General features: G+C 42.2%; 1 protein-coding gene across 1 annotated transcript in view; it reads right to left on the bottom strand.

Moving 5' to 3' along the window:
• SPIDR (scaffold protein involved in DNA repair) overlaps nucleotides 1-23137 on the bottom strand; it is a 332252-nt gene that overhangs the window by 48056 nt on the left and 261059 nt on the right. The window contains exon 11 of the mRNA XM_038766467.1: nucleotides 4957-5118. Within this exon, the coding sequence (XP_038622395.1) occupies nucleotides 4957-5118 (162 nt within the window). The remainder of the gene's footprint in view (nucleotides 1-4956; nucleotides 5119-23137) is intronic.

The raw sequence follows: 23137 nt of genomic DNA, 5'->3' as shown, positions 1-23137 counted from the left end.
TGGTATTTTGTTAAGTGCTTACTATGTGCCAAGCACTGTTCTAAGCACTGGGGTAGACACAGGGTAATCAGTTTGTCCAACATGGAGCTCAAAGTCTTAATCCCCATTTTACAGATGAGGTAACTGAGGCTCAGAGAAGTTAAATGGCTTGCCCAAGGTCACACAGCAGACAAGTGGTGGAGCCAGGATTAGAACCCACATCCTCTGACTCCCAAGCCCGGGCTGTTTCCACTAAGCCATGCTACTTCTGTAAGCTAACTGTGGGCAGGAAATGTATCTACCAACTCTGCTATATTATACTCTCCTAAGTGCTCAGTATAGTGCTCTGCTCACATTAAGTGCTCAATGAATACTACTGATTGACCGTTATACTCTCCTAAGTGCTCAGCATAGTGCTCTGCTCATGTTAAGTGCTCAATGAATACTACTGATTGACCATACATCTTAAAGGCACAGTGAATAATACATTCCAGGAAACTGCTTAGAGATCACACTAAGAAACAAATGGGAAGAGTTGGTTGCTTCAAGAAAATAATGTAAATAGGCAAACTCTAAAATAATGCCACATGCTGTAAGTAGTAAATGCTTCTGCACAAAGATGCTAAATGGCATCTCAGTCATATATCAAATTTAGCCATGTAAGAAGACAATTTATTTTATTTTGTTAGTATGTTTGGTTTTGTTCTCTGTCTCCCCCCTTTAGACTGTGAGCCCACTATTGGGTAGGGAATGTCTCTATATGTTGCCAACTTGTACTTCCCAAGCGCTTAGTACAGTGCTCTGCACACAGTAAGTGCTCAATAAATACGATTGATGATGACGACAATTGTGGCTCTCACTTTATATGAGCTTACAAACTACAGAAAATAACTTCCCCACCCCAATCTTTGAAACTTTTGTTCTTTTTCATTGTTTTGCATAATGATCAATCAATGGTATTTATGGAGCACTTACTATGTGCAGAGCACTGTACTAAGAACTTGGGAGTGTACAATACAACAGAATTAGCAGACATGTTTCTTGCCCATAACGAGCTTTTGGTGATGCACATGTTAACTTGCTTCTTAGCTGTATAACTTGGTCACGATGAGAAATGACAGCAAGTAGATTCCCAGAAGCTAAAGAGCTATAATGGTTAACATCTCTCTACCGCCTATCATGGTTATTGTTTCTGATTAGCAGGGAAGGGAAATCAGCTTCTGGACTGCAAGAATAGGCACTTTTAAAACAAGGGTGAACAAACATCTCGAGAGTTAGAGCTTATTTAGGGTAAGCTATTCTGAATACTTCTGCTTCTCTGGGAACTGTAAAGTGAGAGGAGAGAATGGATATGTAAAAAGGACAGAGCTAATTACGTGCTTTACAGCTAACAGTCCGGGGTTTTTGCTTGATGCAGAAAGGAATGGACAACAATTGGAGGCTTTTGCAGAGTGAAGAGTTATGTGCAGAATGACGTTTTAGAAAAATGATCTGGGCTACAAAGTGAAGTAGAGACTGGAGAGGGGGACAGACTGGACTTGGGACACTGTGATTTGCCTCCTTCATTCACCCCACCATCAGCCCCACAGGACTTAGGAAACTATCAATTAATTAATTTATTTGTAGTAATATCTGCCTCCCCCTCTAGACTGTAAACTTACTGTAGGCAGGGAACATATCTACCAACTCTGTTGTACTGCACTCTTCCAATATGTTTTGTTCTGTTGTCTGTCTTCCCCTTCTAGACTGTGAGCCCGTTGTTGGGTAGGGACCGTCTTTATATGTTGCCGACTTGTACTCCCCAAGCGCTTAGTACAGTGCTCTGCACACAGTAAGTGCTCAATAAATACGATTGAATGAATGAATGAATAAGCAACTCAGTAAGCACCCAGTAAATGCTGTATTCGACTGATTGATTGATTGACGGCATGGAGATTGGCGAGAAGGCGGTTGCAAGAAGTCAAGCCTTGGGTGTGATAAGTGACTGGGCCAGTTTGTTCGAAAGGAGAAGGGGCAGACTCTGGAAATGCTGTCGAGGAAAAATCAACAGGATTTGATGACAGACTGAATGAATATAAGCATTGAAAGACAGGGAAGAGCCAGGGATAATGCCAGGGTTATGGGTTTAAGAGACGAGGAGGATTGTTTCATTGCAACTGTGATGGGAAAATTAAGTGGAGAAGAGTATTTGGGGAGGAAAGATGAGGATTTCAGTTTTAGACATATTGAGCTTGAGGTGCCAGTCAGACGTGCACGTAGAGATGTCCTGGAAGCAGGAGGAAACACGAGATTGCAGAGAGAAGGAAAGAGGTCAGGTCTAGGCAACAAAGCAAATTAAAGCTTTCTGTCATTTTAAGGAATTTGCAAATTACATACCTATAGGGGGTTTAGACTTGATGACTGTATCTACTGAATAAAACCCTTTAAGGTCCACTAGTTCTCTCACCACAGTGAAATGTGAAGCCAGACACCAGTAATACATTATTTCCCCATCTCCCATATCCAGTCCCAGTTCTGCCCTAACAAAAGCTAATGACAATCACACTGCCCAACAGGGAATATTAAATGAAGTCAAGACATCAAAAATACCATTGCAATGTAATGCAAATTTATCCTCTCCTTTGTAGACGCAGTTTCTCTTTGACTTTGGGAAATAGTCAATAGTGGGAGGAAAAATCACTTTACAAATTCAAATGTCACCAAATGCAGTTAAACAAGCTACTATATTTTATTTGTACATATTTTTAAATCATGCCCTTTTCTCAGAAATCTCTGGGCAAAAAACTAATATAGTCATGACTTGGTGATCACTCTATGTTTGGTTGACAGCATACAGGTGAAGGGAAGACTTGACAACTATCTGATTGATTTGAGCAATGTGAATGACCAAACATGATCATTCTGATTCTCAAATAGATATTTTGGCATGAATAATTTTGTATGGATGTCCACACTGATCCAATTAACCAGACACGTGCCACAGCTCTGCTTTTGCGCTGGAAAGACATAGTCATTTAATAGCTTTCATTAGGGTCTTTTAAAATTGACTATTCTGCATATGCCCATCTGTTTTAAAGGAGGAATGAAAATACCAACTCAGTTCAATGCAGCCACTAAGATGCTGCCAGATAGTAACAACTTTCTGTTGCTGTGAACCTGAGCCAGAAGAAATCTGGTGACCTAGATAGTAATAGCTCTAAAACTGCCCCAAAGGCCTCCAATTGTTTTCCACTTTGGCAAAAAAGTTATTTGTTAGATATTGAAATGATAAATTAATCATCTCAGCTCAAATTTGTGGAAGTGGAATAAGTTCCTAGAAGCGCATTCATTTGAGTTTGTTATTGTTGCTACGAAACAGAATGTTAAAAAATAAGGATGAAAATATCAGTCTCATGTATTTACTGGAAAATGGATACACTACTGACAGTGAATGATGTCACTAAAAGCCTTAATAAAGCTTCATTTGTGCCCAACATTCCAAAACCATTTAATAACTTGTTTTGAAGCAATATAACTTTTTTTAAAGAACAAAAGGATAAACAATATTTGGAAGGCTACACAATGAAGAGGGGAGATAATTCTTGTCTGTTGTGTGACCTTCACTTCTCAGGGCTTCAGTTCCCTCATCTGTAAAATGGGGATTATAACTGCGAGTCCCATGTGGAACAGGGACTTTGTCCAGATGGACTGCCTTGAATCTACCCAAGCACTTACAAAAGTGCCTGGCACATGTTGTCGACTTGTACTTCCCAAGCGCTTAGTACAGTGCTCTGCACACAATAAGCGCTCAATAAATATGATTGAATGAATGAAAATGAATGAAGAAAGGCCATATATTATTATTATTAACACCACTTAAGAAAAACTCTAAGGACTTACAACTATAGATATGTTTGCAAACATGAAAAATCCCTTCACTCATAACCAATTTCAATTCAACAAGAACAAAATAAACCATAAAGGAACCATTAAAATGTCAAATTAACCTTTTCTTCATTGTTTTATGCTTCCAAATCCCTGCAAAAAATAAACCACTCAGGAAACCACTATTATGACGAGAGGTTTAATTAAGGAAACCATCATGATTGAACAAGTTACTTCAAAAAATACTCAACAAAGAATATGGCTACTCTGACAAAAGATTAAGCAAAGTGACCTGATAAGTATTATCTGTTTCAAACTTCTCAGCTTTCCCAATTTCCAGTTAAAGTGAAGGAAATCTCCAAAATGGAAATATCAAGGAGCAAAGTTAGCTGGTTACCCAACTTGGAGACTAGATAGAGGCACTTGTATAAGGGTAACTCTATTGCTCCAAATAAACTGCATTGTGCAAAAAACAGGGTTTTCCTGAGAGTGGGTTTTCTGAGCTGGAAAAAGGATGCTTTGGCGGTAGTGTCCAGATGTTTTCAGGTGGGGTACGTGTGAAGATGTGTCTAAGAGAAGCATTTTTCTCTGCAGAATTTCATTAGGAGACATATCTCAACCACACTTAATGTGTATGACCAGTACATACAATCACAGCCTGGTGCTTGCATTAGCCACTTCAAAGGGGAGTCAAAATGCTACCTCTCTTTTTCAAAAACTATATAAAAACATCTAAGATACAAATGAAAGTTCAAAGTATAAGGGTCAAAAGTGTTAAAATACTCACAGTAATTAAAATAATGTTCCAAATAATGGGTCAAGGGTAGGGAGAAAAATCCTGAAAAGCTGAAATATCTCTTTAAGAATTTTATATAGCATTTTCATTTTCCAAAGCATTTTTACTTTACATATCTCATTTTCATCTCTCCTCATACACTTACTTCCTGAGCGACGCTAGGTAATATGCCCAACCACACGGCCTAAATTCCCTTACCTGAAAAACAGGAATTATACCACTTCCTCTTAATGCTGCTGGGAGAACTGAGTCTTAATAATTACATCGGTGCCAGCATTTAAGGGGAACAGGATACAATACTCAGGGTGCAACCTTACCTTCCTCTGGTGGTTCTTTGAAAAATCTTCATTCCTGTTAGGGTGCAGGACTTCCCTTCCAACTGCCAGCTGTGCTGGATGGTGTCTTCTGTTGAAGAAGAGGTGGTTTGTAACTGCACTTCGCAGAACATTCCATAAGCATCTTGAACAAGAAGACACAATCTGCAAAACAGCATGTTATATTATGCTACTTAGTGATGTTTAGGTCAGTATTAACTGCTGCTTCTTTAGAAAAATGAATGTCATTGCTGAATGGATGAATCGCACAGTAGACGAAGTTGAATTTACATCGAAGGAGGGACTGGTGCTTGCAGGTGTCTGGCTCATCAATTCCATCTCCTGCAGAAGGAAACAATTATAATTTGGGATAAAAATATTTGATGAAAGTGTAAGGTGACTGAGGTAGAGCAAAAAACCACCACTCAGTTTGAAAACATCTTAGTCACCCAAAGACGGTCATTCACTGATACCAGATTGAATTGTTACTAGTTCAGTTCTGTCATAAATATATCCTGGTGATCTTTGTCACGGAGAATAACTTTCAGATGGGAGCTAGAACATCCTAACTATTGAGAGAGGCTAAGTGCATTTTTAAACCTAATTATCCAAATTATTTTCTAATATAGTCCCATGTAATTTTGGCATTTTTTTCACCATGTATAATAACAGTATGCTCTTCAATCCCCAATGAACGGGGAAGATTAAGAAAATCCATCAGTACTGGATTGAGTACTTTCCAGCACTGTATTAAGCGCTTGGGAAACTACAATATAATTGGTAGACATGATCCTTATGGACAGGGATCATGCCTACCAATTGTATTGTATTATACTTTCCCAAGTCTACAGTCCACAGGGAGACACAAATAAGGGAAATCACAGATAAGGGGTATAGTAGAATTTTAGGATACATACTTAAGCGTAGTGGGGCTGGGGAGAATACAGTGCTTTGCCCACAGTAAGCGCTCAATAAATACAATTGAATGAACCAAAATGAATCAAGATATACACAGCCAAGTGCCTAGGTGATGCAGAGGAGAGGGCAGATAAGGGAAATCAGTGCTTAATTAGGGAAGGCTTTTGGGGAACATATGATTTGGGGAGGGCTTTGACGTTGGGGTGAGAGGTGGCAGACTTGGACATGAAAGCAGAGGAAGTTCCAGGCCAGAGTTAGTAGATGGGCAAGGAGTCAGTGGCAGGAAAGACAACACTGAGGTAAAAGAGTTGGTTGGTAAGCAAGGGGTATTTTTTTATTTTAAAATCTTAATTTAAAAACCAGTTACCCTAGAAGAGAACTGTTCGTTGTATGAGATTATATATTCATTATATGAGATTACTCAACCGCATTCTCTAAAGAACTTTCAACTGCAGCCCAAACACCTTAAAGCAAACATCCACTCAATTTTACCTCCCTCTCACCTGAGAACAAGTCTTTTTCTTTGCCAAATTGAGAAATGATCATTGACACTCTTGAGTGAAACTTCATGATCTATTTTTCCAAAGAATTTCTATTTTAAAAGTGAAACCTACAAAAATCTGTGCTTGTGTCTGTCAAGCCCCAGTGAAGAACTACCCTCCTTTTCATCCAAGAGAGCATACAATGGCCAGCTGCAAACGTCTTTCCAATGTCCTGCCAATAACTTCGACCTTGACCAAGGAGTGAGAGACAGTTTAGTCTCAAAAGTGAGTTGAGTCATTGGGGGTTTTTGAACATAAACGTCTATTTGTACAAACCTTGCTCCGATATGAGAATGGAGATCCAATACTACTAATAATAATGATGGCATTTGTTAAGTGCTTACTATGTGCAAATCACTGTTCTAAGTGCTGGTGGGATACAGGGTGATCAGGTTGTCCCACGTGGGGCTCACAGTCTTCATCCCCATTTTACAGGTGAGGTAACTGAGGCACAGAAAAGTAAAGTGACTTGCCCAAAGTCACAGAGCTGACAATTGGCAGAGCCAGGATTTGAACCCATGACCTCTGACTCTCAAGCCCGTGCTCTTTCCAAGGAACCACGCTGCTTCTCTAAACTATGGGAAGCTCCACTACAGTCCTCCACCCTATCAACTAAGCTATCGAAGGCCTCCAATCTGGTGAATTAAGACCTAAACCACATTCCATCTGAACTGTCTTGAACATCTTAACAACTACTAACCCATTTGAGCAGTCCTGTAACAGGGGATTCCTAATCCAGATAGAACACAGACAGGAAACATAAAATTACTTGCATTTCAGATGTTCCTGTAGAAACAAGGGATGAAAGACTATGCAGGGCACATGAAATTATCTACAATAGATAGGTAGGAGAACATACATGCTCGTTTCCACATTCTGTGGACTTAAAAGAAATCATCAAAGGCCAAATCTGGAGACTTGCGCACTACTGGAGCTCTTGAATAAAAAACAGCCATTATTGTGGTTTTGCAAATTTGTTTCTCTGCATGAGTTCAAATATAAAGGAAAATGAACCTACTCTCTCTAATAATAATAATAACAATGATGATGGCATTTGTTAAGTGCTTACTATGTGCCAAGCACTGTTCTAAGCGCCGGGGGAGATACAAGGCAATCAGGTCCCACGTGGGGCTCACAGTCTTAATCCCCATTTTACAGATGAGGCAACTGAGGCACAGAGATGTTAAGAGGCTTGCCCAAGATCACACAGCAGACAACTGACGGAGCCAGAATTAGAACCTATGACCTCTGACTTCCAAGCCTGTGCTTTTTCCACTGAGCCCCGCGGCTTCTCAATACAAATGTTCTCGCGCTTACCATTTTGTGAGTTGTTTAAAAGTTTGTATAAAAGGTGGGAATATAACAGTAGAGTCCTGGGGCAAAAAAAATTACTATTGTCAATAAAGTATTTATAGCCCAGACAAATTTAGGTGGTGATAAACGAGACTTCTTTTCACCTAGCCAGTCACATCTCCAAATTATGTCATTTTAATCGGTTTTCCATTAGAGGCCTACCCTTCCTTACAACCAGTGTTGTTATAAGCCCCTCTTCACACAACCACCAGGGGATACAACCTCTATTATTTGATGCCTTTACCCTTTGCATATATCTGACTGGTCTCCATGTTCCAGCTGAATACCCCAGATAATTAAACCCCTTCCTGCTCCCTCTCCACCTGGACTGAGGTTAAGCCATCAACGATGAACAGACTTGGGAAGAAGTTCTGCCCACAGTTTGTGTTAAATTTTCAAAGTGTTCCTGAGCTGATAACCAAAAACATTGTTTAACTGGGGAGACAAATTCATTTTGAAATGGTTAATGAAGATTTAGACATATCAACTCCGTCCCATTTGGAGGAATGATTTTTCCAATGAAGTCCTCCTTGAATCTGGACAATGCAAATGCATCGTTACAAGATGCCAAAATAGCAGCAGTTATGGTTTTTCAAAAACAGCTAAAATCATGGTATTGAAAAGGCATGCATTAATTGTCCAGCGGATGAATTTATAAATAACAATTGAAGGAAACCTTAATGAAAAGAGGAACTCTGAGATACACAGAGTTGTTCAGAAAGAGTTGGCCTGCTACATAATGCTTTGAGAAGAAAAGGCAGCTGTTCAATTTGAACTGGACAAATTATTCTATAAAGTTGAAAACCACTACCAGTCAGAACAGTTTCTACTTCCGCAGCCTCTGCAGAAACTTATTTTCATGTTACAACTCCTCATTTATTGAGAATTGTGATGTTGAGATTAAACAACTGCTTGGTGATGGCAGCATTTCGTACATAAAGGAATTTCATACTCCTTTTCCAGAAGTTCTGGAGCAGATCCTACTTTATAGCATGTATATCTACAGGAAACCATACCTCATGATTAAAACCCATTTTCAAGCAACATAACCTGATATGCCAGTGCCTATAACCAGACCAGGAAATAGCATGGCTGAATGCAAAGAATAGGGCCTTGGCAATTGGGAGACCCAAATTCTAGCCCAGGTCTGTGCTCTGCATGTAGTAAGTGCTTAATAAATGCCATTATTATTATTAAACTGGCCTGGGACTTTGGACAAGTCATTTAACCCTTTCTGAGCCTTATTTTCTCATTTTTAGATTTCACCATGTAGCACAAAAGATAGTCAGAATAAAAAGAAATAACTGATGTAAAAGCACTTTGTAAAACATAATTGTGCTATACAAATTCAAGGTACTATATCAATCATTATTTGTCTGCAATAAAGGCTTTTTAAAGGAATGTTCCCCAAAAACCCATTTCAGTTTTTTTTTCCGTGGTATTTGTTAAACATTACTGTGGGCCAGGCACTGTACCAAGTGCTGGGGCAGATCAGTCAAACAATCAATCAATGGCATTTGTTCAGTGCTATGTGCAGAGCACTGTACTAAGCACTTGGGAGAGGTACAATACAACCAAAGATACAAGATAATTGGGTTGGGCACAATCTCATAGCCCACATAGGGCTCATAGTCTTAATCCCCATTTTACAGATGAGATAACTGAGGCCCAGGGAAGTTGAGTGACTTGCCTAAGGTCCCACAGCAGAGCTGGGACTAGAATCCAGATCCTTTGAGTCCCAGGCCAGTGCTCTTTCCACAAGGCCATAACTGATGTCCTGAAAATCAACTGGGATTTTGGGGTCATTTTCGCATACAATTAAATGTTCTGCTCAATTATTCTATAACCAGTGACTCAATCAATGGTACTTATTGAGTGTCTACTCTATGCAGAAAACAGTGCTAAGGAGAGTACAATTCAACAGTTAGTTGACCCCCTTCCCTGCTTACAAGTTTTCTTTCCCTTTACTTAAGTCTTTTCAGTTACAATTGATCTTTCTTAATCTCAGGAACCAAATATTCAAAGCTAGCTTTTTAGGTGAACAAAACGAGATAAGTCAAATTTTGCCACCCTCAGAATCTTTTGTTTCCCACCTTCAAGTATTCATCTAGGGGTACCTGCTGAAAGGGACTGGATGAACTAGAAGGAAAACCAGGGACCCCTGAAAGAGCCATCCCTTGTGGACCAGAGATGTGCCCTTTCCGGGGATACTTTCTATGTTAAAATTTGTCATGATACACCAATATAGAAATCAGCAAGTGGCAATTTTATGGCATATTATGGGACACTAAACCTGCACTCTTCTTCCACCTCTGCCACTGATCTCTCTGGGCACCAAATTTCATCTGTAAAATGGGTATAGTTTCTGCCTCTCCTACCTTGTTGCAAGCCCGTTGTTGGGTAGGGACCATCTCTATATGTTGCCGACTTGTACTTCTTAAGCGCTTAGTCCAGTGCTCTGCACACAGTAAGCACTCAATAAATAAAATTGAATGAGGATAACATGAGATAGGCAATGTGAAAGTTGCAGTACAAATGCAAGAGTGGCATTATTGCTCAAAATCTTTTCATTTTGGTCTAACAGTTTGGATATGCCCACTATTGAATAGAAAGTAGAAAAGGAAAAAAATGCAGTATGTCTTGGGAGTGTTTCAAAATAAAACAAAACTGAAAAATCCCACTTCCCCACTGAAGAGGATTGGAAATGAAATGAGAGAGTTTTGGCCACTATAAAAACTACAGCCCACTCACAGTCTGGAATAGTGTGTGAAGTTCTCAATGCCATATTTTAGGAAGGACATCATAAAGCTGGAGAGAAGGTAACCAAAATGGTCATGTAGCTAGAGAAACTCCCATACTAAGTAAGATTGACTGTAAAGTTAGGACAAGAGGAGAGTTTCAATCAATGGTATTTATTGAACACTGATGTCCAGAGCACTGTACTAAGTGCTTGGGAAAGTACAATACAATAGAACTGGCAGATAAAATCCCTGCCCACAAGGAGCTTCAGGCTACAGAAGGAGCTTACATTCCACAGTCCAAAGACATTTAAAGGCTGAGAATTTGAAATAAATGAAAAGGAGACCTTTTTTCACATGGAGAGAGGTAAATATACCTCGGAAAACTGCAGGCTGAAAATATCAGTAGCTTCAGGAGGGGTTTTGTTAAATTCCCAAGGGAGCAGACATAATGTGCTAACTAGACGGAAAGTTAAAGTGTAGGGCGAACGGTTGGAGATGTTAGATGGGTACATCTTTCCACATTAGGTTAGATGGCAAAGATCCCAACTATTCTTCTTAGTGATGATACCAACAAGTTATCAATTCTAGGGCTATTGGAATTTGGGACTTGTAGCTCATTGTGGGCAGGGAATGTGTCTGTTGTTATACTGTACTCTCCCAAGGGCTTAGTACAGTGCTTTGCACATGGTAAGCGCTCAATAAATACAATTGAATGAATGACTTTTCTGGGTCATCCAGATCACAACTGTGGTGGATTCTCCAAGAACTAGTGCCCTGAGAGAGATGAAGAACATTAATTTGTACTGGGGAAATGTGTTATTGATTTTCTGGGAACTGACTAAAAGATGTATGGTGATGTGATAATAAAAACAGTATTAACTGAGGTATTTGTTGAGTGCTTGCTATGTGTCAAACACTGTACTAAGCACTGGGGCAGAAAGATAATCAGGTCCCATATGGACTTCAGTAGAAGGGAGAACAGGGATTAAATCCCCATTTTGCAGAGAAGGGAACCAAGGCCCAGAGAAGTTAAGTGACTTCCCCAAGGTCACTCAGCAGGTAAGTGGTGGATCTGGGATTAGAATCCAGGTCCTCTGACTCTCAGGACTATTGTCTTTCCCCTAGGCTATGTTGTTTCTCTGATCTGAAGTACAAATAACTATCAAGCAATCACTGGTACTTCATGAATGCTTACTGTGTGCAGAGCACTGTACTCAGCACTTGGGAGAGTAGAATACAACAGAGTCAGTAGACCCCTTCCCTGCCCACAGGGAGCTTACAGTCTAGAGGGCAAGACAGACTTTAAAGTAAATAAATCAATTAGGGCAAGGAGTCCTCCCTGGCCCAGGGTGTGCACTCAGGATGGACAGATGGACACACACACACACACACACACACACACACACACACACACACACACACACACACCCTCCCTCCCACCCCCCAGGGCAACATATTTCTTTTTTCTTATATGGACAACACCATCTGCTTCACAACTGTAAAAGAATTATACACAGGTCCCCAATAGAAAATGAGCCACTGAATAAAGATCTCTTCACCATTAAATTAGGAGTGATTACAGCACATAAGATATGGGTAGGAATCTTTACAATTATCTTTCTCCAAATCAGGACGGAATAAAAAGCTTCTTTCATTTCCCTCTAGTGGGCTTGGTAGGGTGGGGAATGGGAGGGGAAAAAAAAAAGGGGAGGAGAGGGACTGAATCCAGTATGTTTGCTTTATGCTAACCCTGACCTTTGCCCAGCCTTTATCACAGATAACTAAGGAAGGGTGCTGTTTATTATTCTTTAGCCCTAGGGAGGACTTCTTATCTTTTTTCCTGAGGTGAGTGCCTGAAAGATGCACAGGCATGCACACACACACACACACACACACACACACACGCACACACACACACACACACACACATATACACACACACCAGGTACTACCATCCACTCCCCATCACCCAAGACTAATCATCACAAGCACAACATTCTGTCTTTGCGTTTCCAATTCAGAAAACTTGTCGGTTCAAGCCCTGAGATGGAGCTTTGCCTACCATAAGAAAACCTGGCTTGGCACTGACCTTCCCAATCCTTCCCTCTCTCCCCCACCCACCAAAACTAGATTTAATTTATCGGGAGCATGTACAAAAGTCCATCCACGAGTCAATGCACACGAAGCAGGGCTGCTGCTCAATGGATGTAAGAAATCAGTCAAAATCAAAACTGGAGGCACGGCTCTGAGTGTTCAAGGGCATCTCGATCGGGTTGTTTGTTTCTGAGCCATCCCTTCAGTTTGCTGAAAAATGACACCATATTCACAAAGACAACAAATAGTTTTGGATTTCCCCTCAATCTTCTTTTGCACACAATAGTTTCTTCCATTTGTAACTGCTGTTATTTTCATGAAGGAGGAGCAGTCCCTTCTAGCTGATGCCCTGATAGCTAAAAATGATCAGCTCACTGATATTTAAGCGTGCAGCCAAGTGGTAGAGAAGGAAGGAGGCAGAGGAGGATCGGTGGAGCAGGAGTACAGGCTGGTTTGGAAAGGGCAAAATGTTGACCCGAGTCTTTAAGGCTGGGCAAAAATGGAATTTTGGCCTCCCAGTTTCTAAGGGTGTCATACAATTTTGTCAGCTTTATGAGGGAAGTGAGCAGGCCGGTGGCTAGGAGAAGGCAGTCGCGCATGCAGCATGCAGCACGTCCTCTGGAACGACAGAGAGGAAGCAGGCTGATGACAGCCATGTGACTAGAGAGGGCAGCCTCAGGGAGAACTGGACCCATGAGATAAAGGGGAGTCAGAACTGCATGGCATAATGCCAGAGGATTTGGACCATTCTGGAAAAAAGGGACATAATAATGATGGCATTTGTTAAGTGCTTACTATGTGCAAAGCACTGTTCTAAGCACTGGGGGGTATACAATGTGATCAAGTTGTCCCACGTGGGGCTCACAGTCTTAATCCCCATTTTTACAGATGAAGGAACTGAGGCTGAGAGAAGTTAAGTGACTTGCCCAAGGTCACACAGCAGACTTGTGGTGGAGCCGGCATTCGAACCCACGACCTCTGACTCCAAAGCCCGGGCTCTTTCCACTGAGCCACACTGCTTCTCTACATGACTGTGTACATGATCAGGACATGATTTTTTTAGAGTTATTTCTTAAAAGAGGAAGGGCTTTCTCTGGTTTATAACCTCACTAAGCATCTCCCATTTTTGTTTATTTTCTGTTCCTCCCATGTTTACACCCATTTTCCTCACTCACCAATTTATTTCTTTAAAAACAAAACCTATGCACTTCACAGAGTGCTCTGCATAGAGGAAGCACTAAGTATTATTAATTAAAACCAAATAGAGTTTTTTTTAAAATGTTCACGTTTACACAACTCATCTCACTGTGCTGTCAAGTGATCTACAACTTTCAACTCTCTTTAGGTGACAAAATCCCATCTCCTCCTCCACCTTCTCTATCCTGGCTCCTTTCACCTTGAAAGCTATCTCACAGTGAAATAAGGATTTCATGCAGCTTGGGAGTTAATAGTGAAAGTTTGGGGGGAAGGATTTTGAGATGGTGAATTTGAAAGGGGAATAAAGGGGGAAAAGAGATTTTTATGAAAGATTTCCAAGATAAAAGAAAAATCATTAGGCCAGAGTCTCCTACAATGCTCCCTTCCCCCTCCTTCAACAAGCCCACACAATTTAATATCCTATTTAGACTGTGAGCCCCTTATGGGACAGGGAATGCACCCAACCTAATTAAAATGGCACTTAGCACATAGTAAGCACTTAAAATGGTCACAACACCCGATTAAGAACTCAAAGATATAGGTTCATACATGTAAAATTTGAATGTAAACTACATGGAAGGCTTCTGTATCCATGTCTTACAAGGTAACCAACCCAATTTACTTGCTGAAGTGTACTTTCCAAGCACTTAGTACAGTGCTCTGCACACAGTAAGTGCTCAATAAAACAACTGAATGAATGTACACCTTCAAACACTACTCCAGCACTGCACTGAAAAACAGACCTATCGGTTCATAGAAAAATGTATCGAGCCATTCCCAAACTTACCAATATCGTAGCAGTGGTACATGTGATGACAGTAAAGTTCAGGACTCTAGAGTACAATAGCAATCATTAGGGCCACATTTTTGTACTTTTCGGATGTTACTTAAGCTAATTATCCCTTCAGTCTTTTCAGGATCTGGTCATCTGGGCCGACATTAATTTGCATGGTGCTAGTAAATAAATAAATACCATAATGATTATTAAATAATCAAATGATATTGATTTGAAATCAAGACCTCTGTTGACGTCACCAGTTCAGTGTCCTCATCCACCTCAAATTTCATCAGCATAGAGAAGCAGCATGGCTTAGTGGATAGAGCACGGGCTTGGGAGTCAGAGGTCGCGGGTTTTAATCCTGGCTCCGCCAGCTGTGTGACTTTGGGCTAGTCACTTCACTTCTCTGTACCTCAGTTACCTCATCTGTAAAATGGGGATGAAGACTGTGAGCCCCACATGGGACAACCTGATTACCTTGTATCTACCCTAGCTCTTAGAACAGTGCTTGGGACATAGTAAGCACTTAACAAATACCATTATTATTATTATTAACAGCATGGTGTTTTACACTACAGGGGCCTTAGATTTCCTAACCCTTTCCTCACTGCTTTCTGGGTTCGCTCCTGAATTCCTCATCTGACCACTCCACAGTTCGACAGAAGCAGCCATTACCACACCCCATGAATTTAGTCGCTTCCCTCCAGGATTCCCAAAGAGCTACAGAATGATAATCCACAGAAGAATTCTAAGAAAGGCAGGCAGGATGGCGGTATCTTTACCCTCAGTTAGAAGATGGTAAAGCTGAGGATGTTATCCATAACTCAAGCATCTATTTTTACTATTGCCTCCTGTGCCATTCTCTTACCCCTTATAATAATAATAATAATAATGATGGCATTTGTTAAGCGCTTACTATGTGCAAAGCACTGTTCTAAGCCTTATCCCCTAGGGCCTCGTGTCTACATAGTTCTCTGTCACTGTAGCAGAGGAAGAGCTAGGCTGGAGAGAGAGAGAGGCAGTAGAGAAGGGAGTTCCTGAAAACAGCAAGACAGGCAGACCATGGGCTAGAAACACGAAACCAAAAGGACGATATACTGCACAGCAGTCAGCCAAAAAAACCCCAAAAATGATACAATAAGATAAGGTCCTTTCCCAAGTCAATCGGTTGTTAGGTCAAGATTTAAAACACGCTTTATAAAACATTTTTGGTGCAGAGTGTAACGATGTTTAAAAACTCTACTTACAGTTTATTAAATTATGGCCTGGGAAGGGAACTTAACCAAATCCTGATTTTGAGAACTTCACCCCCCAAAGAGGCTTTCAGTAGATTTCTGAAAGGTGATTCGAGCTTCCGATTATTTCTGGTAAGAAGTTTGGTTCTTTCTACCGGCCCAACAGTGCCAGGGTTACTTTTCATTGGAAATGCCTCGGCCAAAGCAAGCACAGAGAAATTAAAAAAAAATGAGTGTTTCAGAGAGGAAGTAAGGTCACAGTGGTTAGGACAAGGGTTAGAGTGAAAAACTGCATATTCCCAAATCTAATTTACCAAACTACATGCAGAAATCTGCTGTCTGGAAGGCAGGGGAGTAAAACGTACTTGATGTTCACGCTTGACGAATGACTGCCACTTGGTCCTTGCCTCCCCACCTCATCACAGATCGATCCTGCCCAAATCAGTTAACCAGTTTGGAGGCTGGGGTAGTAATAATAATGATGATGATGGCATTTGTTAAGCGCTTAGTATGTGCCAAGTACTGTTCTAAGTGCTGGGGGGATACAAGGTAATCAGGTTGTCCCACACGGAGCTCTCAGTCTTAATCCCCATTTTATAATAATAATAATGGTTTTTGTTAAACACTTACTATGTGCAAAGCACTGTTTTAAGCACTGGGGAGGTTACAAGGTGATCAGGTTGTCCCACGGGGGGCTCACAGTTTTAATCCCCATTTTACAGATGAGGTAACTGAGGCACAGAGAAGTTAAGTGACTTGCCCAAAGTCACACAGCCGACAAGTGGCGGAGCTGTAATTTGAACCCATGACCTCTGACTCCAAAGCCCGGGCTCTTTCCACTGAGCCACGCTGCTTCTCCTTTTACCGAGGAGGGAACTGAGGCACAGAGAAGTTAAGTGAGTTGCCCAAAGTCACACAGTTGACAAGTGGCGGAGCTGGGATTAGAACCCATGACCTCTGCCTCCCAAGCCCATGCTCTTTCCTCTGAGTTACGCTGCTTCTCCAGCGTGGTAATAATAATAATAATAATAATATTTATTAGGCACTTACTATGTGCAAAGCACTGTTCTAAGTGCTGGGGAGGTTACAAGGTGATCAGGTTTATTTTGCTATTTATTTTATTTTGTCTATTTATTTTATTTTGTACTATTTATTTTATTTTGTTAGTACGTTTGGTTTTGTTCTCTGTCTCCCCCTTTTAGACTGTGAGCCCTGTTGGGTAGGGACTGTCTCTATGTGTTGCCAACTTGTACTTCCCAAGCGCTTAGTACAATGCTCTGCACACAGTAAGCACTCAATAAATACGACTGATGATGATGATGTCCCACGGGGGGGCTCCCAGTCTTAATCCCCATTTTCCAGATGAGGTCACTGAGGCCCAGAGAAGTGAAGTGACTTGCCCGAAGTCACACAGCTGGCAAGTGGCGGAGCCGGGATTTGAACCCATGACCTCTGACTCCACACCCCGTGCTCTTTCCACTGAGCAACGCTGCTTCTGGTAGTTTTAAGGGAAGCATATTTTTCATATATTTTTCATATTTTTCAGTCCCATTTAGACAGACATTATGATCCAATATTCTCTATCGGGAAAATCTGCCCCCGGGTCGAGCCTGCCCAAACCACTCGTGGGCGTCTCCCCACTTCCTATCTGTCAAAGGGGGGTGAGTTTCCCTTGACGGTGCTTGGAGATCCTTAGATAAAAGGCCCCTGATAGCATTGTCAGGGTGAGACCCTGCGGGCCTCCCAGAAAGGGTGGCCCCTGGCCCCTGGCTAGTAGTCAGATGACGTTGATCTCATCAGCCTGCCCTGGAGTTTGGCTTTGGGAGGTACAGCAATCAATCAATCAATCGTATTTATTGAGCGCTTACTGTGTGCAGAGCACTGGACTAAGCGCTTGGGAAGTACAAGTTGGCAACATATATACACCGCCCTAGGTCGGCTCCGAAGAGATTTGGAAAGCAAGACAAAAAGCCAAACGAAAAGCTGGGGGTCTCTGGGCCTGGGGACGGATCGGGGGCGATCAATCAATCAATCAATCAATCGTAGTTATTGAGCGCTTACTGTGTGCAGAGCACTGTACTAAGCGCTTGGGAAGTACAAGTTGGCAACATATAGAGACAGTCCCTACCTAACAGTGGGCTCACAGTCTAAAAGGGGGAGACGGAGAACAAAACCAAACATACTAACAAAATAAAATAAATAGAATAGATATGGACAAGTAAAATAAATAAATTAATAAAATGGAATGGATGGAATGCAGCAGTTCCCTGGGGGGGGGTCTCCCCAGCGCCGGGGGCAACCGGGCAAAGCCAACCGATGGTACATTTAATAATAATAATAATAACAATGACATTTGTTAAGCGCTTACTATGTGCCAAGCACTGTTCTAAGCACTGGGGGGATACAAGGCAATCAGATTGTTCCACATGGGGCTCACGGTCTTAATCCCCATTTTCCAGATGAGGGAACTGAGGCACAGAGAAGTGAAGTGACTTGCCCAAAGTCACGCAAGTGGCAAAGCAGGGATTAGAACCCATGACCTCTAACTCTTAAGCCCGAGAAGCAGGGTGGCTCAGTGGAAAGAGCCTGGGCTTTGGAGTCAGAGGTCATGGGTTCAAATTCCGGCTCCGCCACTTGCCATCTGTGTGACTTTGAGCAAGTCACTTCAACTCTCTGGGCCTCAGTTCCCTCATCTGTAAAATGGGGATGAAGACTGTGAGCCCCCCGTGGGACAACCTGATCCCCTTGTAACCTCCCCAGCGCTTAGAACAGTGCTTTGCACACAGTAAGCGCTTAATAAATGCCATTATTATTGTTATTATTATTATTATATACCACTGAGCCACGCTGCTTCTCAGCTAATAATAATGATGGTATTGGTTAAGGGTGTACTATGTGCCAAGCACTGTTCTAAGCACTGGGGGAGATACAAGGTAATCAGGTTGTCCCACATGGGGCTCACAGTCTTAATCCCCATTTTCCCGATGAGGGCCTAGAGAATAATAATAATAATGATGGCATTTGCTAAGTGCTTACCATGTGCCAAGCACTGTCCTAAGTGCTGGAGGGGATACAAGGTAATCAGGTTATCCCGCATAGGACTCACAGTCTTAATCCCCATTTTACAGATGAGGTAACAGAGGCACAGAGAAGTGAAGTGACTTGCCCAAAGTCACACAGTTGACAAGTGGCGGAGCCGGGATTAGAACCCATGACCTCTGACGTAGCCCTTGTGCTGCCCGACCTCCCTTGGAAGAACTGATTCAACGCGTTGCCAAAGGAAAGCAGACTTTTGCAGAACAGTCCTCATCAGGCGCCGGCCGAAGGCACATTCCAGGACGCCTTCTCGGGAATGTACGGGGCGAAAATAAATAAATCAAAACATTTGTTGTTCAACCTCACCCCCGCCGAACCAAAATCATATTAAAGACTACCATGAAGCTGGTGTCTGCTTATTTAGGATGGGTTATTTTAATCTCGCAGCATGCCCACTAGGAAACACTAAAAGAAAAAAAAAGAAAAAACCCACCCAAACTTCTAAAAATACAGCTATTATTCCACCTCGTAAGTAGCACAATGCACAGCCAAGAAAGCAGATCTCGTTGGGGGCTCTTTGGCAAAACCACAACTCTGTTCCTTCACGAGGTTTTCAACATGTTCCCTCCCTCTCCATCCTTGTTTTTCCTCTTTTCTGTCATTGGCTCCGTTTCTGGGTGTCCGGGGGGGAAAGTTGTTGTGCGTATGAACCAGAGGGAGGAGGAGGAGCGGAGAAAAAAGCAGCGGGGGCACAGAGAGAAGTTGCGGGAAGGGGGATCAAGGCGGGTGGGGAGAGGAAAAGAGGAAGAAGGGGGAGGGAAGGGAAAAAAGGAGGAAGGAAGAGAGGGCCAGAGGAAAAGCGAGAGCGCTCCAAAGCCCTCACACGGGACAGGAAACTGTTTACAAGAGTTATGGGAGTAGTTCCCCGCAGCCGGTCGAGAATTCCAGGAATCAAGCACTGCTCCCTTAGTGATAATAATAATAATAATAATAATAATAACAACTACTGTGGTATTTGTTAAGCGCTTACTATGTGTGCCAGGCACTGTACCATGCCCTGGGGTGGAGAAAGAGCCAGGGGTTTGGGAGTCAGCGGTCGTGGGTTCTAATCCTGGCTCTGCCACTTGTCTTTTAGGCTATGAGCCCACTGTTGGGTAGGGACTATATATGTTGCCAACTTGTACTTCCCAAGCGCTTAGGACAGTGCTCTGCACACAGTAAGCGCTCAATAAATACGACTGATTGATTGATTGCTGTGTGCCTCAATTCCCTCATCTGTCAAATGCGGATTAAGATTGTGAGCCCCACTAGGGACAATCTGATGACCTTGTATCTCCCCCAGTGCATAGAACAGTGCTTGGCATATAGTAAGCACTTAACAATACTATTATTCTTATTATTATTATCATCCTCCAAGCAAGTTGTCCCTGTCCCACGTGGGGGCTCCCAGTCTCAGTCCCCGTTTGACAGATGAGGAAACTGAGGCCTAGAGAAGTGAAGGGGCTTGCCCAGGGTCCCACAGCAGATGAGGTCAATGGCAGTTGGTGATGAGCAGCCAGGGCACACGCAGCCAGGGCACACGCAGGGCAGCCACCGGCCCATTAGCTCTCATTAGCCCAGGGCTGGCTTAATTCCAAGGGGAAGGAGGGGCACAGGAGGGGGAGAAAATTGGGGGGGGGGGGAAGACGGGGGTGATGGGGGAGCCAGAGAAAAAGAGCTATGAGGGGGCGGAGTGCTCTTCCACTCCACTACCAGCCACAGCGCAAGGAATTATGATAAACACCAACTCTGGAAACCAGATACAACAGTACATTGTGTTCTTCTTCTGAAAAACAACCAGACTTCTGCTCACTTAAAGTAAACAGTTAATCCTCTTGTTTATCTTTTCTTTTTTAACTTGATGAGATGTTAACAGGACAATCACCACTACATAGCAAATGTGTTTTTCTTATATTAAAAAATGACATTTTCTTTTCTTCAAAAAAAAAAAAAGTCAATGCGACATGTAAACTTGCTAATATCTGTGAATGGCAAACTATAACAATCTTTCATGGCTTAAATGAATAACTATATAATGCCAGAAAACCTGAGAAAGTCTTTTTTTTCTGTACTCATAGTTTATATTTGGAAAAGTTAAAGTTCTCTGGGACATGCCTCATTTAATTAGTGCATCCCTGAGAAGGAAAAAAAACCCCGAAAACTCCTAAATCCGATTACCAGCCTGGTCTTTAAGACACAGCAAGCTTTACATGAAGTTATTAGCAACCTCCTGGACTTTGATTTTTGTTGTTGCTCTTCAAAGATAAGATTGTAATACGATCAGAAAAAAAAAATCAGGGAAGCCTCACTTGCAGTTTACTCTATGGCGACAGATGGCAGGTAGCTTAGGCTTTGTTGTTTCAAAGGAATATGGGAATATATTCTGCATTTCTTAAATAATTCAGCACATTTTAGATGGTTCCCAACTGGCGTGAAAGGAATCACCCTAGTGTACCCATATAATTTTAAGTTGTCGTCACCTCTGATTCAATTCATTGTGAAAATGCTCACGCGTTTTCAACCAGAATAAAGATGATTGTGCACCCAAATGGGGACTTGTCTGCACGTGAAGTATATGAGCACTTTTGCTCACTTCCTGCTCCCCTGGCAGAGAGGCTAGGGGTTGGTGCTTCCAGGTCACTTCCCAGGGATGGGTGTGAGACTGGAAAACCCTGGGACTAATTATGAGCAAGGAGATTGAGGTTGCAATTCCACCTCCTTTACTGACTTTGTGAGGTTTCAGGAAGTCGCTGGACCTCAAGGAGCTTCACTTTCCCCCTAATTAAATGAGGACAATAATTACAGCCCCACACCCTGAGGGGTTGTCATGAAGGGAAATAGCAGACAAAGGCGGATGGGGAAATGTTAACAAGCAGCGAGATGGCCAAAATCAGACAGAGAGGCAGCACGAGGCCTAAATTATCAACAAACTGGACAATCAGCTCCTGGGTAATTGAGACCTGGCACAGGATCCATGTTTTGAATGTGCATGTCTATTTTAACCCATGACGGATGAGAAGTCTACTCCCTGGGCCAACCAAAAATATTTTTTTTTTTTACAAACCACACTTCCCGTCTGTGCCACCAATCAATTCTTCACAGTGGGTTTATTTGGCCTAGTTGCAGGGTACAGGGTCTCAAGTGCAATTCATTATTTCAGAGCCCATCTCGTAGATGATTTGAGCCACTCGGTAGATAACGATAATACTCCAGTATTATTCTCTGCCTCGCTCCAGCGGCTGCTTTGCTCCCATCAGGGAAACTCTCAGAGCACTAATCAATCAATCCACCAATTAATGGTATTTACTGAATGCTTACTGGGTGCAGAATACTGTACTAAGCACTTAGGAAAGTACAATATAACAGAGTTGGTAGACACATTCCTTGCCCACAACAAGCTAACAGTCTAGAGGAGGATACAGACATTAACATAAATAAATACATCACGGATTCGTACATACGTGCTGTGGGGCTGAGGGAGGGGTGAATAAAAGGTGCAAATCCAAATGCAAGGGCGATACAGAAGGGAGAAGTGGAAATGAGGGCTTTAGTCGGACTTGACTAGATAAATGGATCAGATCGAGGTATAGTGAGTAGGGTGGCATTTAATGAGTGAAGTGTGAGGGCTGGCTTGCAGTAGGAAATCAGGGAGGCAAGGAAGGCAGGGACAAGGCAATTTTCACAGTAACAACTCATCAGCCGTGGCTGGTGCCAACACCTCTGGTCCCACTGTCCTTTGCTGGGGACTTCCCCTCACAAGCACAATATCCACTCCTGGGATTGCAGCTCTTAATTCTCCTTTTCCTTATCATCAATCAATCAATGGTATTCACTGAGCACGTATTGTTGCTAGACTTTTTCTTTGTCCACAAGGAGCTCATGATTATTCCCCTTTTCAAGATGAACGACCAATGTATTCTAGTTACCAGAGCACCAGGCCCCTGCTAAATTGTTGATGAAAAGTGCCTAAGGAATTAGGGTTGGATTTCCATGACTGCTTATTATTGCTGAATTATTTTCTTAATTAATTATGCCTCCAGACACGACATCGGCACTGTTATTTTCTTACAGTCAGATCTTCCATAATGTGTGCTTTCACTGTGTTTTGGCTAGAACACTGTTACGGAATTGGGAACGTCCTTCTGACAACATGCATCTGTCCAAATAGAATATGACTGTGATGTCAGAAGGAACGTCTGGTTGCGTGCACGCGACACCAGTCGGGGCATGTGCTTCAAAGCGTAAGCTTTT

This window comes from Tachyglossus aculeatus, chromosome 25 (assembly GCF_015852505.1).
Source record: "Tachyglossus aculeatus isolate mTacAcu1 chromosome 25, mTacAcu1.pri, whole genome shotgun sequence".
In the NCBI taxonomy this organism is placed as follows: Eukaryota; Metazoa; Chordata; class Mammalia; order Monotremata; family Tachyglossidae; genus Tachyglossus; species Tachyglossus aculeatus.
Note: the sequence above shows the minus strand (reverse complement) of the source record. Positions and strands in the feature narration are given on the sequence as shown.